This window comes from Anser anser (genome assembly GCF_964211835.1).
Source record: "Anser anser genome assembly, chromosome: Z".
Classification (NCBI taxonomy): domain Eukaryota; kingdom Metazoa; phylum Chordata; class Aves; order Anseriformes; family Anatidae; genus Anser; species Anser anser.
This window is the reverse complement of record NC_139723.1, coordinates 39,724,115-39,739,915: the sequence shown is the minus strand read 5'-3', so window position 1 is coordinate 39,739,915 and position 15,801 is coordinate 39,724,115. Positions and strand designations below refer to the sequence as shown.

General features: G+C 38.7%; 1 protein-coding gene across 5 annotated transcripts in view; it reads right to left on the bottom strand.

The window, feature by feature from the left end:
• SEMA4D (semaphorin 4D) overlaps positions 1–15,801 on the bottom strand; it is a 95,605-nt gene that overhangs the window by 13,434 nt on the left and 66,370 nt on the right. For 4 of the 5 annotated variants that reach the window (XM_083816535.1, XM_083816538.1, XM_083816536.1 and 1 more), the window contains 10 exons: positions 15,422–15,515; positions 14,376–14,489; positions 12,915–13,066; positions 10,974–11,149; positions 10,710–10,866; positions 9,743–9,965; positions 9,186–9,301; positions 4,874–5,046; positions 4,607–4,650; positions 1,061–3,511 (listed from right to left, as the gene is read on the bottom strand). In XM_083816535.1, coding sequence (XP_083672661.1) covers positions 2,598–3,511; positions 4,607–4,650; positions 4,874–5,046; positions 9,186–9,301; positions 9,743–9,965; positions 10,710–10,866; positions 10,974–11,149; positions 12,915–13,066; positions 14,376–14,489; positions 15,422–15,515 — 2,163 coding nt within the window. In that variant the 3' untranslated portion in view covers positions 1,061–2,597. Of the gene's footprint in view, positions 1–503; positions 711–1,060; positions 3,512–4,606; positions 4,651–4,873; positions 5,047–9,185; positions 9,302–9,742; positions 9,966–10,709; positions 10,867–10,973; positions 11,150–12,914; positions 13,067–14,375; positions 14,490–15,421; positions 15,516–15,801 lie in introns of those variants that run through there. The other variant, XM_083816539.1, reaches the window with a different exon arrangement.

Genomic DNA, 15,801 nt, shown 5'->3' with positions numbered 1-15,801 from the left:
GAAAAAAATAGCTTTGACTTTCTCCTGTGCACCAGACAATATGTTCCCCATAAAATGAAAATTATCATTACCATAAGCACTTCACCATGTGAAGTAAGTAAGAATGAAAAAGAATACCTGACCAGGTCTAAAACAATATGTAAAATTCAAATCTGACAGAAGGGTACTTTTTTTAATTGCATACATCCTCACAGTGAAAATATTTACCTTCTAAACATCCATACGCAATCGTGAGTCAGCAGGCTCCATCAGCATGCAAATGAGCCTACTGAAGTCAATCGACTACTAACAAACTGAAGTAGGCCACTAAATCAGAGCCTGTATTTTGCATGACACTATGTGCAGTGCCTGAGTCTTAGCAAAAAGCATGTTCACAAGACATCCTGGAATAGTCTTTTTTTTTTTTTAAATATCAAAAAAGAAGAGCATGTACATTGCATGGTCACACATCTAAACCTTTAATGCAGAAAATACTAGTTGACACAGGGGTCCTTCCGACTTACCTGTGGCTTGGCAGAAGAGGTGAAAGGGTCCCCCGACACTAACATGCTGTGCCTGGTCACTTAGGAAAGGTGGCAACAACATGACCTTTACAAGGTCTGTGCTAGACCAAACATCAGGCTGGGTACTGGTGGGTGAAGGAGGTGAATCACTTCCCACACAGGACAAAAAGGAGGTACCAGTAGGAGAGAAAGGTATAGGAGATGAGGCTGTGCGACAGAAGAGGACAGAAAAGAAAAAAAAAAGAGGGTACTAAGGAAAAAAGTTGCAAGAAATACATCACATATTGAAGAAATAATGCAAGAAAGACAAATGAATTTTAGAAGGGTAATAAATGGAAGTGTCCCTAGAGCACTAGAAAAGAATGCTTTCCTCCTTCACCCACGTCTTTTTCCATCCTTCCAATCCCCCACAGGGTAATAATCCATTTAACTAAAGCTGAGAAGAGAATCTTCCCCCAACTATTGACAAAAGTTTTCATTTTTTTCCCCCTTAAAGGCAACCACAAGGAACATTAGTACTTGCAGTACGGAAAGGAGCGTCATTATGTCAACTTTCATAAAAGTCAAGGAGTAATACAATTTATTTTAATATTTATTCTGTTATATGTACATAATTAAAATAGAAAAATAAAACCGAACTGAATCTTATAAAATATAAACCGTTTACACTAAGATGGTCTAAATTAACTTTGCATGGATGTTCAACATAGAAAAGCAGCCCAGGCATACTGCTATTTACCGTTAAAATGTACTCTACTTCTAGTAATATTTACAGAAATACGCAGTGAGAGGAACAACTCTTCAGAACTGTACCGCACAAAATGCTTTTAACAGACAAACAGTGCTGTTGTGAACTGCGCTTAGAACAAATGCACATTTTCACTTTTGCAGGCATGATTCACATAGACAGTTCAAATGACTGATTGTTTGAGCAGCTCCAGTTTCAGTCTCCAGTTGCATAGGAGATTGATTGGTAGGTATCATCCAGAAAGGGTGACGCTGCAAAGATTTGTCACGAAAAAAGAAGTTGAGTTATATCTGAATCTGAAAAAGAAGAAAAAAAATCGGCAATGTTTTCTCATCAGGCTGTATCCTAACAGTCCGTTCCAGTGAGTCACAAGCTGAGTTATTGTCAGGAATTCTTCTCAATTCCCATTTCGCTTCCACAGTGCAAAAAACCTCTCTGTGTCACTGCTAACTGACAGTTGCTTGCCTGTATTGTTTCATTTAAAAAAAAACTAAACAAAATGAAGAAATCCAGTTTTGTATAGAAAAAGAAAATGTGTCCAGCTTGCTGTTTAAAGAAGAAAAAAAGCATTCCTAAATCTATCATTTTCTTCCTTCCCCCTCTTACTCCAGTCCACGTTTTGTACCGATATCGTTGTACCTAAATTTCTAAAAAGCAGCAAGGAAAAAAGCCTTTAAACAAGATTATCCCTGAGAGTCTTACACAAATCAAGCCAACTATTATCCCCATGTTTCTTAAAATCTAAGATATTTAAAAAGCAGTTAAAAAAATTAACTTTAACAAACTAAAGAGACCTAGCGTGCCAAAACACAAAACATAAAACTAAAAATAATCACTAGAAGCAAAGAAAAAAAATGTCCCAATCTGGACAAAAGTCTATAATTTACCAATCTGATAAACTAAACTTAATTTCCAATTTGGAATTCAAATGAAACTAGAACTTTTTTTAATGGCAGCTAAAAGATGTGCAGACTGAAGTACTTTTTAAAGCCAACTGAATTAGTTACTTTTATCCTATGGAAGAAAAGGGCCAAGAAAGGAGTGGGCAACTGTTCACCAGAGTGAAGTGCTCAGGGTTGGGTGGAAAAACCAGGAATAAACAAATGGGGATCTGAAACTGGCCATTTAAAAAAAAAAATGACAGTACAATACAAGATGCTATGGTCTGCAGACAAGAACACCGCTTCTGTATCTATCTGGTGAGATCCGAATGCAAAGTGGCTTGCTGTATAGCTGAAGCGCGAGAAGCCCACGATGGCTCAGCGGTCACAACCACGCGCTCGGTGTTCAAAGCTAGCTGTGGTATCGTAGCTGATTTCCACCACCGACACCGAAGATCACGTCCTTCAGTCTCCCTCCACGTCTGAGTCAGCGTACTTGAGCTCACACTTCACATCGAAAGGCTTGTCCTTGGCCTCCCTGGGCGCCAGCACGTCCCCCGGCTGGAGCTGGCCGTTGCCGCAGTCCGGCTCCGTCTCGTAGCCGGTGTCGTGCGCCGGCTTAGGCTGCTCCCCGCTCTGGTGGCTGATGCTGCCTTGCTCCACCAGGGTTTCCTTCACGCTTTGTTCGCAATCAGAAAAATCTGACTTTGTTTTTTTCTTACCCAGCAGCATGACTGAGCGAAATTTCAAGCACTGTCCTGGCAAATACCCTTTGTAACAGTTGTAGGAGAGCAGGCACAAGAAGAGGATAAAAAAGAAGAGGAATAGGAACATCAACAGGAAGTTATCGTTTGACTTCAGGAACATTGTCTTTTCTGGGACTGCGTCAGGAATTGAATTGAAGAGCTCTGTGTTGGAGGCTGCGCTTGTTAGGACAGGGCCAATGGGTTTTGTTATCCTTGCAGTTGTCACTGGTACAATCTGAGTGGTTGAGGTTTGAGTGGTAGACCCCTCGGTTGATACAGCTGACACTTTTGGTACATCACTATTACCTTCTGTGGGTGCAGCTGCCACCGTTGGGCCTGCTGTAGTATGCTGGACTTTTTTCAGTTCCAAAACATGCTTAGCCAACACTTGAGAGAATTTCTTATTCTTCACTTTTTCTTCTGACAAACACTGGTAAACACCACTGTCTCCTTCCGACAAATTGAAGATGAGCAGTGCCTTTTCCAGCAGACGGTACTTGGGGCTCTCCACTCTCAGTACGTCATCTTTGAACTTCCAAACTACCTGCGCCAGATTGGACTTTTGAGAACACTTGAGCTCTGCTGTGCTCCCATGCTTGAATGTATGCTGTAGGGAATTCTCTCTTACTTTATCTGGAACATCAAAATAAATGTGCAAAGTATCAGCAATGATTCCTGTTTGGTCTAATCTGTACAGTTTCATGAGACCGTGCTAGTTGTAATGGAAAGATTACGGTGTTAAGATTATCTGACAAGACCAAGACAACAGCATGCAAGAGTCTCAGTGAAACGCTCAACTACAGCTGTGTACAGGAAATCAGAAAATACTATGAGACTGGACACCTCAAACTCCAAAACAGCCTCCATTTCCAGGGAGTGGGTGAGACCTTGTTGATCCACAACTGAGTGTGCCTCTGAGAAGAGTCATTATTTGACAATGAACTTGGTATCACTTTAAAAGCAATTAGTGCATTTTAAAGTAGATCAGCAACTACAGAATATCCAAGAAGAAATCTAACAAAGTCCTGTTACTCAAATCTCTTCTGAAAGTATCAGCACCTACATTTCATGCCCACAATGATGTAACTAACAAGCGAAACTCTCACAGCAGTCCTCACTATGCTTGGATTAGAAATGAAAACAGTAAAGCAAAGTGCTGTTTACTGCAATACAAATCTTCTGTAACACTAGTCTTCTTTAAGATCATGATCTGAGGTCAGCAACATGCTATAAAGAAAGGACCTGTAGTTACTTGCCTTAAAGCACACTGGAGAGCACTTCAGTTGCTCTGCATGATGTTCTGAGCCCCCCTCCCCTCTGATCATAAAACTAGCTTTTTTCCAGGATCATTTCATCTGATCCAGCATCAATAACCAAGCACTTATCAAGGCTCACAGCAGAATGTCAAATGCTGTTATATCACAGAGACAGAGGCCTCTGTACTAGAGATACTTATGGTAAATAGTACTTTCATTCACAAGGTGTTGTTGAGGTGCCCCTGATCATTTCAGAGGTTTGTGCACTGCACACTGAAATGTACACAAATACAGACATTTTAAGACAACATAAAGGCCATACAGATGCTCAAACATTAAAATGCAAAGTTTCATACCTATTAAGATATAAACAAAGTCCAAATAATCATGGAAACAAGCTGAACTAAACACTACTTTTTCACTATTCCACCTACACGTGTGAAGAAATAGCTCTTCAAAGACTGTAACTCACCAGAACAAGAAGATGCATCTCCACCTATGTTCTGGATCCAATTCCTGTAAAACATAGCACAAGTATTGCAACTCTAAATCTTACTTCCTAATTTTTCTTGTAAAATGAAATTTATCTTATAGCACAAGCAGATATTTTTGACAGATGCAGTTAATGGATAGAAAAAAAAAGTCTGCATTTGAAAACATTCAGTTAAAAATTACTGGTAAGGAGCAAGACTGATACAATACTGATAGCAACTTAACGGTAATCAAAGGCTGTCATTACCTTTCAATTTCACTTTCTTTAAAAATATCAACGCAGGAAGCTTCAAGGGGTTTCCAAGCACAGTAAGGATCTCTGGCTAAGACACAGTCAACACAAGTGGTGTACTTGTCACAGAATGCCACAGGAGACTGAACCACACCAGAATTCGAACCAGCATAGAGGTATCTTCTGCCCTAAAAAAAGACACACAGCCAATCATCTTCTCAAACTGGAACAATCAAGTTCATGAAGCAACTGAAAAGTGTTTAAAAGTAAAGAGGTACACACATACAGCTGTAAATCTGTAAAAGCAGCTTTAAAATATTCGTGATACCAGAAGTGGAAAAAGACAAAAGAATAAAAAACTGAATTCAATACATTTTATGAGAAACGAAAGTAACTGCTTAACTGTAGCTTTATTAAATAGTTTTTCCACAAATATGAATGCACTGATAACCTTCGTAAAAGGGAAGCCAAGCATATGTTAATGACAAGGCTGCAAAGGGCACATAACAAGCCTGTAAAGGGAAGATTTTCTGTGTACTATATTTCTCTATATACTATATTTTCTACTACTCCTGCTCCCTTTAAGCCAAAGCAGCCCTACTGTCGACCATTCAGATCTCTAAAGAGCCATCAATGTCAGCCCTACGTCTGAGTCTTGTAACTGCCTACTACTTGCTACTAAAGGAATAGTGAATAGAGTTCAAAGAAAATAATGTTGGCATAATACCTAGCAAAAGGGGGGTATAAAGGCAACGATTGCTTGACCTACTGTTGCTGTGGATCACAAAGAAGTGTCACCCTGAGCACACCAGGAAGATATCACACTCATCCTGAACCTCCTTGTCATAAAAGATAGACAACTGCGTTCACTCATCTGTTTCAAAGTTCAGAGAAACTGATGGCTGAAGGTACACTGTGAATTTACTCACTGCTGTGCAAAGCTTCAAGAAAGACGTCTGCCCTGCAAGCCCAAAACACTGTGACCTACCCTCTAGTACTTTTGCGAGGCAGAGCATACAAAGCCAAACAGTACACCCACCTACGCAGTGGATCTACTGCATCCAGAGTAGAATACTGAGTGAATTTATTGGCACTCTACAGCTGTTGTCATGGCAAAGAAGTCAGATCCAAGCATCAAGTGTTTCTTTCTGTATTGCAGCTGCACAGATTTCAGTACGTAGAAATGCACTCAAGGGTTGTCTCTGCAGTGAGACTGCTTGACCCTGGCAGGATGAACACGGTTGCATAGGCAGGTATCCAAAAAAGCCTCCGAGTAGAGCAAGGCTCTTCATAAACCTCACATTCATGGCACAGACTTTTGTTCTTGACATCAAGAACAGCCTCAAGAGGAAAAAAAAAATAGCTAAGAGGGCATCTTAGAGCTGAATTGAGGTTCGGGAGCTCACTGTCACCTTTTCACTAAGTTATGTGAAGAGGCATTCCCATGAGGACTCGGAACAGGGAAGTCTCTTTAATGCAATGCGACTGAGAAATCTGTTTTAAGAACAAACTAAAGAATGATACATTGTGTCTAACAGCAGTCTCTAGAGGAAGGCAACAAGATCAAGCATAAAACAGTTTAGATCCCTCATATATATGAAGTGTTCTGATGACTTTCAAGGAAAAACTTGATCCTATAAGACAAAAGACAAAACAGGACCAAAAAAAGAATATACCGGCACTGCTGGAAGATAGACTTTGAAAGAGAACGAAACTTCAGAGGCATACTTTCAAATGCAGTCTTTCATCCTAAAACTTAGGTTAGGTTAGTGTTAGTCTGTGCATCCCCAGAAATAAGTCTGCAGCACTGAGAGACACACAGCTTTCTAGGAAAAGCTTCCCACCCTGCCAGAAAGCTCCCCCGATGCACTGCAGTCTGTTTTTCTCCCTAGTGCTCTGCTAGCCAACATCCAAGCCAGCAGGGCAACACTGAGCGCAGGCTGCAGTGCCTCGGCAGCCTGGGAGTTCAGGAAACAGGTGGAGAACTGAGCAGACCACTTAAAAAAATCAAGACACACCTTTCAGCCAAACAGGAGTTTGGAGGACCTGCTGTAGGCTCGTGTGACCGACTGCAACCCTCCAGGCAAGGTGAAGGTGTAAGAGAAGGGCCTGGAGAGTACTACACTACGGTGTTCAGAAAGGATTCTTACTTCAGGGTAGTCTGAAGCCCATCATCAAGGGGAACAACTATTGCCCACTTGTGGATGACCATTTACTATGGGATGCCACTACACATATCAAAATACCACCTGTATGAAGGACTTCAGTCATAACTAACTGCGATTCCTTACTGGCTGTCCAAGGAGGCAAAAGCTCAAGCTTCCACGACAGGGAGCAGAAGTAACCCCGACTTGGTTGGTACCACAACTACACAACTTCCATGACTCCAGCACCCAAGCCCAAACTCCAATTCATCACTGGAATGGACTGCTGCTTTCATGGAAGTGTGCTGGACAGCACTGCTTCAGCTTTTGGTATCAGTTTTAGGTGTCAGAAGTTGTTCCAGCCACATGGAGGTTTTTACTTCCTGAAGATATAGAGATTCTGCACCACAGTACCATAAAGGAAGTTGTGTTTCAGTTTCAATTCTGAAGTTTGAGAGAACTTTTGGCGTGAAAAGACAGTGCATTCCCTATGAAGTGCCTATGCTGTGCTTACACTGCCCTCTTTCAGGAATGTTCTTGAGTAACTAGGAACTTGGCAGCTGGGTTCAGGGCAAGTAAATGCAGTGCCATCATTTCTACATCAGGTTGTAATGCTCATCCCTTCACTACCACTGCCCAGAAATGGAGGAACCATAATTAAGCCAGTACATGAATGATTGCGCAGTGTACCCACAATTACAAGAATGGGTATGAGCTTGTGGTCCTATCAGTAGCACAGTAAACGTGCATTTGTAATTTCAACCCTACACCTGAGATTTTCAAAAGCCGCCTGGACATGGTCTGGGCCAGCCTGCTGTCGATGGCCCTGCTTGAGCTGGGGGGTTGGACCAGATGACCTCCAGAGATACCTTCTGACCTCAGCCATGCTGTGATTCTGTGACCTGGCCAGTGTAATGCATCATATATACAAACACAAAAGCAGAGATATTACTGAAATCTATGAACACGGAAATTTTTAATTGCATTGACTTTGATCTGTCTGTCAAAAGTATATTCTATCTTCTCAATACTTTTCTGTTACAAGCATGAAAGGACTGTTAAGCATGCAAGATGAGCTTGGAAGAATTTTGGCGTGCAGTTCTTTTCCAGAGAATAGATCACATTGGCAGAGCTTTTTTTTTTTTTTTTTAAAATAGGACACGAAAGTAAAAGCTGCTCTTAAAATATCTTGGCAGTATTCCTAAATCCCTAATATCCGAGAATTCATTGATCACTGGGTACTTACTGAACATCAGTAAGATTACTACACACTTTTAAACAGAGTCATTCTTTCCTTAAGATGCCCAGAAATTTCAACAGTTGAAGGGTCTGATGCTACAAGCCACTGTTTAGGGTAATACTTTTGTAGGCATTTATGGATCTGCAAGGCTGATTAACTAGGACCAGAAGGGCTAGTGTACAAAATTCACTATATGATTATATTGAAAAATCATTCTGGAATTAAACCCAGCAATTGTTTAATAATGCAGAACGACCACTGGGTTTGTAGCCTGCAGCAAAGCTTGTGTCTTCCAGCTGCAACTGAAGCCCTCTCGTCTGGCAGGCAGGACCTCACCAGCAATCCTGTCTGGAGTATAACACCAGCAGCGGCACCAAAGAGCCTAGTCTCACAATAAATCTACCACACAGAACCAGCCTGGAAAGTTTGGGACAGCAGAAATCAATTAGGTACAAAATCTTGAGTCTCTCTGCTAGACAAGACTGCTCTTCTGTTAGGTCTGCTTCCTCAGGAAAAATACACCACCACTCTTCCATTAATTCCCTGAGGATTTTTCCTCATGGATTTCTACTGGCCACAAGGGGTCAGGATTTTTACATTACTTCTAACCTAAAAACCCGGTCCCTTTAATAAACAGCTTACAGGTTTCAGCTCCTGTACAAGCAGAGTGAAGACTTGCACACCTGTGCCCTTCTCTCATCACCACCACCACACACACACCTTCCCCGTATCTGCACGCTTTCAGAAGCATGCCACCTATCCAGTGCAATGGAATGTATCAGGTAATAAATATATTGATACTGCTGCAGAGATTACAAGTGCAGCCTTCAGCGGTTTGCATAGTGATGGTCTTTCATCATGACAAGGTTACAAGTTAATACTTCGTTAAGTTTTGTGGAAGAGGAAAAAAAAAGATGAATGCTGTGATGCTTGTAGCACCTACTTTTTTGGATGAAAGCAAGAGTGTTTGGACAGGCTCAAAGTTTGGGAAAAGCTGTGTTTCTTCAATAATATGCATTCCATTTTCATAGCTGATAGCTTTGTGCAGGGCTCCTTGATCTGGAACAACAGAGTAATGTATTTAAGTAAGATTGTTAAAATAGAAAGACAGGGAAGAACTGCACACTTACTATAACTTGCATCAATTATATGCTTGCAGTTCAGCTGAAGACTTCACACCATTCTGTGCCAAAGGCAACCATTACACTTGCCACTGTAAGGAGTTCTGAGCAAGAAAAAATGTTTTGGGGCACAGAATAACCTCTTAGGGATTATCTCATGTTTGTTTTTGTTACACTCACTGCAGTTTTGCAGTTCTTCTCCTGCAATAGCTCTTCAAAGCATGCAAGGTTCTCCACTAACTTGCTGTGGCTCCCCACTTTTTAGTGAAAATACCACCTGATGTAGAGGTGCTGTAAATATGGAAATCTTTCGAGCTTCTGTTAGAGCATACTTCAGCCTAGAGAATCATCATTAAAAAGAGTGTTTTGCAGAACTCACCTGTACTGATGAACATAACATCATATATGGTACCATTGAGTGCTCTGACTCTGTCCACTACAATCTGGGTGTACTTCACATCTCGTTTTACTAGTCGGGGTCTGTCTCCCATCGGAGTCACAGAATCATCCATTAGAGGATGATCTTTAACAAACTGCAATGTTTTGTCTGGTAAATTCAGAGAACTCATGTAGTTCGATGCTCTGGCTTCGTTGTTTATGCACTGGTATTTAAAATTAAAAAAAGAAAAAAAAGAGACACTGGATTATATCGTAACAGCAGGCACATGTATTTTCTTCTGCACATTATTTTGGCCAGTAAGGACACCACAGAAGGTGCTCAGGTCCTGCAGCAGCTTGGCTTCTGCAATATGCTGATCTCTGAGCAAATGCTTCATACTATGTTTTTGTTCAGACCCAAAATACATTTTAGCAAAATATTCTTTCTGGACTCCCATGCTTCTTAACTACCTCTAACTGTCCTCTTACTTATCAGTAGCAACAGGACAACTGCAGAAAACATGAGAAAATAAGAAAAGTATGGAAAAGACCCAGCACTACTAGCATTTTAGTTTGTAAAGCAACATACTGCATTCGATAAACCTGCTGAATCTAGAAAGACAATGCAACAATTGTTTTATACTTCTATTCACCTGAACTAAAAAGTCTTTGATGGCCCCTGATGTATATTAATATCTATTTCACCACTAGAAAATGAGTAGCAAAATAATGAAAATATGAAAACAGCAATTAACTCAACTATAAATAAAAAAACCACTTTGATCCCCAGATACAACATTTGTAATAAATCACTTGAAGCATTTTTTCTACAAAATCTTTACAACAGGAAATATCTGTATCAGGGCAATCTAATAGTATGCTTTAGTAGTTTTTTTGTTTGTTTGTTTTGTTTCTTTACTCTTGCACATTAAAAACACTAGTCATTAATCCAAGATACAGAAACTTACTGCACCGGGTCGAGGATTAGGAATTTCCCCATTGTACCGTACCCACTTGGTATGAGACTGTTCGACTGTAGCACTCTGCATATACTTTCCTTTTGAGAAGACTTCTTCTACAGTAGACAGATTGTATGCACACACTGCTGACAGCCCCACATTATTCCTACAAGTACAGGAAGAAAGAAAAAAAATCATAAGTAATTATTCCTTGCTTTAGTAACTAGTTGAGATCAAAAGTATTAATCCAGGGAAAGACTGTATCACACTTACAGTTGTGGGGTAAAAACTCCATATATCACTGGTTCCTTCAAGGTTGGGGATTTGAGAATAAAGACATCGTTGATAATATTGAAAATTAAATTCTTATCAGGGATGGTACAAATCAATCTGGCCTTGAGAAAAGAAGTCCATTTCTTCTGTAAAGTCCTTAATCCTCCTTGGTCTCTCTTTTGGCATTAAAAAGAAGGAAAAAAAAAAGGAAGAGTAGAAGTGTTCGTGAGGAAAATTAGGCAGCGTTTTCGTATTTAAGGACTATAGCTAAAATGCTACTGAACCGTTATATTTTTTTCTAAGATTTTATCTATAGCAACATCAATAACTTAACATATTAATATACAGAAAACTAAGGAAGTCACAGGTTTATTATTTTTTAATTAATTTAAGTCAACAGAAGTAACACTGAATGGTTTCTGTCAACACCTGTGATTACGATGAGACATAGGACTTCTAAAAGCACTGGACTTCAGCAGCATTTGAAAAACAGAGATGAGCAATGTACCTTCATAAAACACACATGTTCATTAAACGATTAAAATAAGTGTGCAGGTATTATACATATCTTTTCCTTTAAGAGAGATCAATAACATTGTATTTGTTCTCTGACATCTAAGCATTAATGATTTAAGTTGTAACATTGCAATATGCATTTAACTTCCTGATATTAATAATTCCATTAGAAAAAATGCACCTATGGCCTAATCCTGTGAGCAGTTACCATTTTTAATAAGGATATGCAGTATCAAGACTTGAAGAAATAAAGATATATTTGACTAGACTAAAATGTTTCAAAATATTCAGTTCGAGCTGCAACTGTTACTTCTTTACAAAAGCAGACATATTTGATCACTATTAATGTTTCCTGTTCATTATCCAGTATTGTTATGCAAAGAATTGAAGAAAATCTGCAAAATTTAAGTATACTTAAGTAAAATATAAGTATAAATGCCTATAGATCCGCAATGTGCATTGATTCTTATTCCTATCAAGCAGCAGCAATAAAGCTCTCATTCTATGATACTCCTGTTCTAAAGCATTCACAAGCTGTCAGTGGGCAGAGGGCCACAATAATAACCCCCATGTAAACCTGCCTCCAGCTGCTTATTTAAAGGAAATCTCAAAGGCACTAACTTGTTATTGATGTTTTGACTTCCATTTTTAAATATAAAACAGTAAAGTCAAAATAAAGCATTTCAACCTCATCAAAATGAAATGGCTTGATAAATTTCCTGTTGGAAAAAAAATACTAAGGAAATTGATACATTCCAATGAAAAGGTTTTTTGTTAAATCAACATTTTCTACTGGAAAAATAAAAATGTCTTCCATCAGCAAGATTTTTAACCAACACTCCTGGGTATATACTTGACTCAACCTAATATTGAGGTTTAAACATACTAAGTGTGACAGAATGAGATTGATGGTGACTGTTTTGTTTGAGGTTCTGGCAGTTCTGCCAGCCTCATGGAAGTCCCATATGCTACAAGTAGCTGTATCTACAGTAGATGATAGTCTTGCTTGTATACAGCTACTAGTCAAGAACTACAATTCTTCTCAAATGTCCTAGCTGCTCAGCAACAACCAAAGTCAGTTTTTCCGAAAGGACTGTACTTAAACTTGCAGTTAAAACAAACAACAAGAACAAAACAAACCACACAACAAGAAGAGACATCTTTTCTGCCTGTCTTCTTGTTCTTCTCCCCTAGCCCCCAAAGGTGGGTGGAACTCTCAGATGTACTGAAATTTCACCATTAAGTTAAATCAAGTATTTGTTTCCAAAGCAACAATTAGACTTTTTCAGTTCTCAGAAACTGATTAAAATTGCTGATTCAATGAGATGAAGTTTAACCACTTCAATTTAATTTCTAATAAGTATTTTTTTTACATTAATAAACAAAATCCACTTGAACTAGTAAAAGGAAATTGAACTCTCCCACCTTGCACACTCTAGCTATTCTTGGAATCATCAGTTTTCCAACAAACTCATACTCCACAGACACCTCGGTGAAAAAGAAGTATATCTTGTCGTCTTCTCCATCTGTGCTGTTTTGATCTGCTCTTACCACATCAGCAAAAACAAAATTGGGCTCTACAGATACAAAGAGAAGAATTTTATATTACATATAACTCTTATAACTTGATTCCCTCTAAGATGCTCTAGGAGTCCTCCCAAACCTCGCAGTTTATTTCACTGCTCATTAACTGACAGACACTTCTTAAAAAAATAAAAAATATAAATACTGGAGAAAAAAAGCTATGTGAAAATATAACAGACTAAGAGATATGAGAGATCTCTAAGGTCTTGTATCTCATTACTTCACATTTTTCACCCACACTCAAGAACGGTTTTCTGATAGGTCTGTATAGCTGCTTTCCCTTGCCTGCCTCTCCTCTGACCAAAAGCCAAGGTGCTCCTTAAGCAAAATACAAATGTAAGAGAAATGATATGGTATATCCTCATATGGTTCATTTATATTTAAAGAGAAAATCAGCTAAAAAGTGCAAGTAATAACTTGCCAAGGTTGGCCAGCTATCAGCACCTGCAAACCTGGCAGTTAGTTGAACCCTTACAAAGGCCAAACAGCCCCAGAAAAACAACAAAAAAAAAGCCACTAAGCATACTCCCAAACTCTGTTGGCTTTCAAATATGCATAATCACACTGCTGTCATCCAGCTTCCACATGTGGAATCAGAAGACATTTTCTCAAGATTTAATTCATATCTGCCTTGCAAAAACAGCTGTCTTTCGACTACATACACAGAATACCAGGCACTTAATATTTGTGCTGCTAGCTGAAATACTAAACATAACAAAAACTACAAGATTTGCTACAAAATTCCGTATCCTACACCTTTTGGACATAGTGCCTTTTTTTTTTCTTAATATGCCGATTTTATGATTTTGGTCTCTTATGGCTGAAAGCCACAAACCTCTGAGAGTTCCCCAAACTCAGCAAGTTCTGAAATTCAAGAATTGAGATAATTGGGAACCATGGACTTATCGATTTGAAAACGTATTAAAGACAAGGAACATTCTCCTTCATACTATATCACAGGTATCCTGTATCATAGTAAAGATGAACAAGTGGATATGAACAATAAGTTAAAGTCTGTGTCCTTTAACAATACGTTAAAGTCTGTGTCTCTAAGCTGTTTTCATTGCCAGTATTGATAGAAGTTCTGAAATTTCTAAAAAAAATAAAAATAAATCTCTTGAAGGCACACACAGGTGCATACACTTACACCTCAATGTATGCCAGTATTACATAAGCTATTGTCTTTGAGATAGTGGACAATTGTTCCTTACCTCTGAAAGGAAACTTAAATTTCTTTGTCTGGAATTGTGACTTTGAAGAAGGAAGAATGATTTGATCTGGCCTGTTCTCACACCCACTTACCATTAAGCCAAGGTATTGCATATTCTGTTCTCAGAGGACTCTGATGAGAATTCCGTGAAATAATAGGTTCACTTCCCAGGAAGTTGTAGGAAGTCCCAGAATAAAGCTCCTCATCTTTAACACAAAAACAAATATTTTAAACTTTCTTATACACTGGATACCAGAAAAGATATATAAATATTTCAAGAGACTATGTTAGCTTAAACTTCCCACAAGAAATGATAAACAAGGATTTCCTCTCAGTTGCCCCAGACATATCTTCTATGTTTATATTTCTGCTGACCACTCTCAAAGCTAACACTTTTACACTTGGTTTATTATTGCTCTAACACAAGCAACTGGCAAAAGTTAGCACTGTTTTCAGGGTACTTTAACACTTCCTATGTAAACCTGCAGTTTAAGTAAACTTGCATTTTTGATACTTAAGAAATGCCACGTACGTTTTGAACTAAGTGGTTTTTTTTCTTTACATGCTGCCAATATTCAAACTAAACTTAAGAATTTAGGCAACAACATAGTGAGCAAGAGCTTTACTTTTTCATTTCCGGTTTTGTGTCACTACAAGTTTCTCTTTTATGATCTTGTGACACCACAACACAGCCATTTTGGCTTTACCAAATCAAGATTCAGTGGTGTCTAACCATGTGGTTATGTTCCTACAATGTCTCACTTCCCTGTTCTGTTTCATGGATATGTCTACAAGAAAGTCAAAATTCTACTTGCTAAATTTATTGAAATTACAGTAATTTATAATACAGAGACAAGTCAAAGTACATTTATATTACCTGGACTAAAGCACTTAAAACCATTATTTTGAAAGTTGGTATTTTAAAAGTTGCTTTCAAAACAAGCTGAAGTTCTGAGCTCTCCTTTTGACACACACTAAGGTTGACTACATGAGTATTTTTATGTCTATCTAGTTACACATTAAAGATTTAGAAATACAGACCCCAATCTACCATTTCAATATTGAACAACTGGAGAATGATAGCGGAGAAGACCAAATATTTATACATAATAATGAGGTATGCAAAGAAGAAACTTACCAACCATAACAGATGTGTAACTTTGAGCAGGATCAAATGGACATCTGCCTTTACCATCCTCATTCTTACCTCCGAGCTCAAACGAAATCAAATTCTGCAAAAAATGAAGTTGAAAACCACAAAACAACCATTTTTACTTTTTCTTTCAGCCACCCAAATCACACAAAGGTAACAAAAAGACACACATTAATAGACTAAACCAGTAACTTTCAGCCTGGAATGCCTATTTTTTAAGATTATAGAAGGCACTTGAGTTTTCAGAAAAGTTTTACCAAGTCTAACAGAGAGGAAATGTGATCCTGTAATTTGTGAGGGCAGTAGCAGAAAAGAATAGACAAAAGTTTAAATCCAGACATAAAAAGAGACCTCAAGAAAGAAAA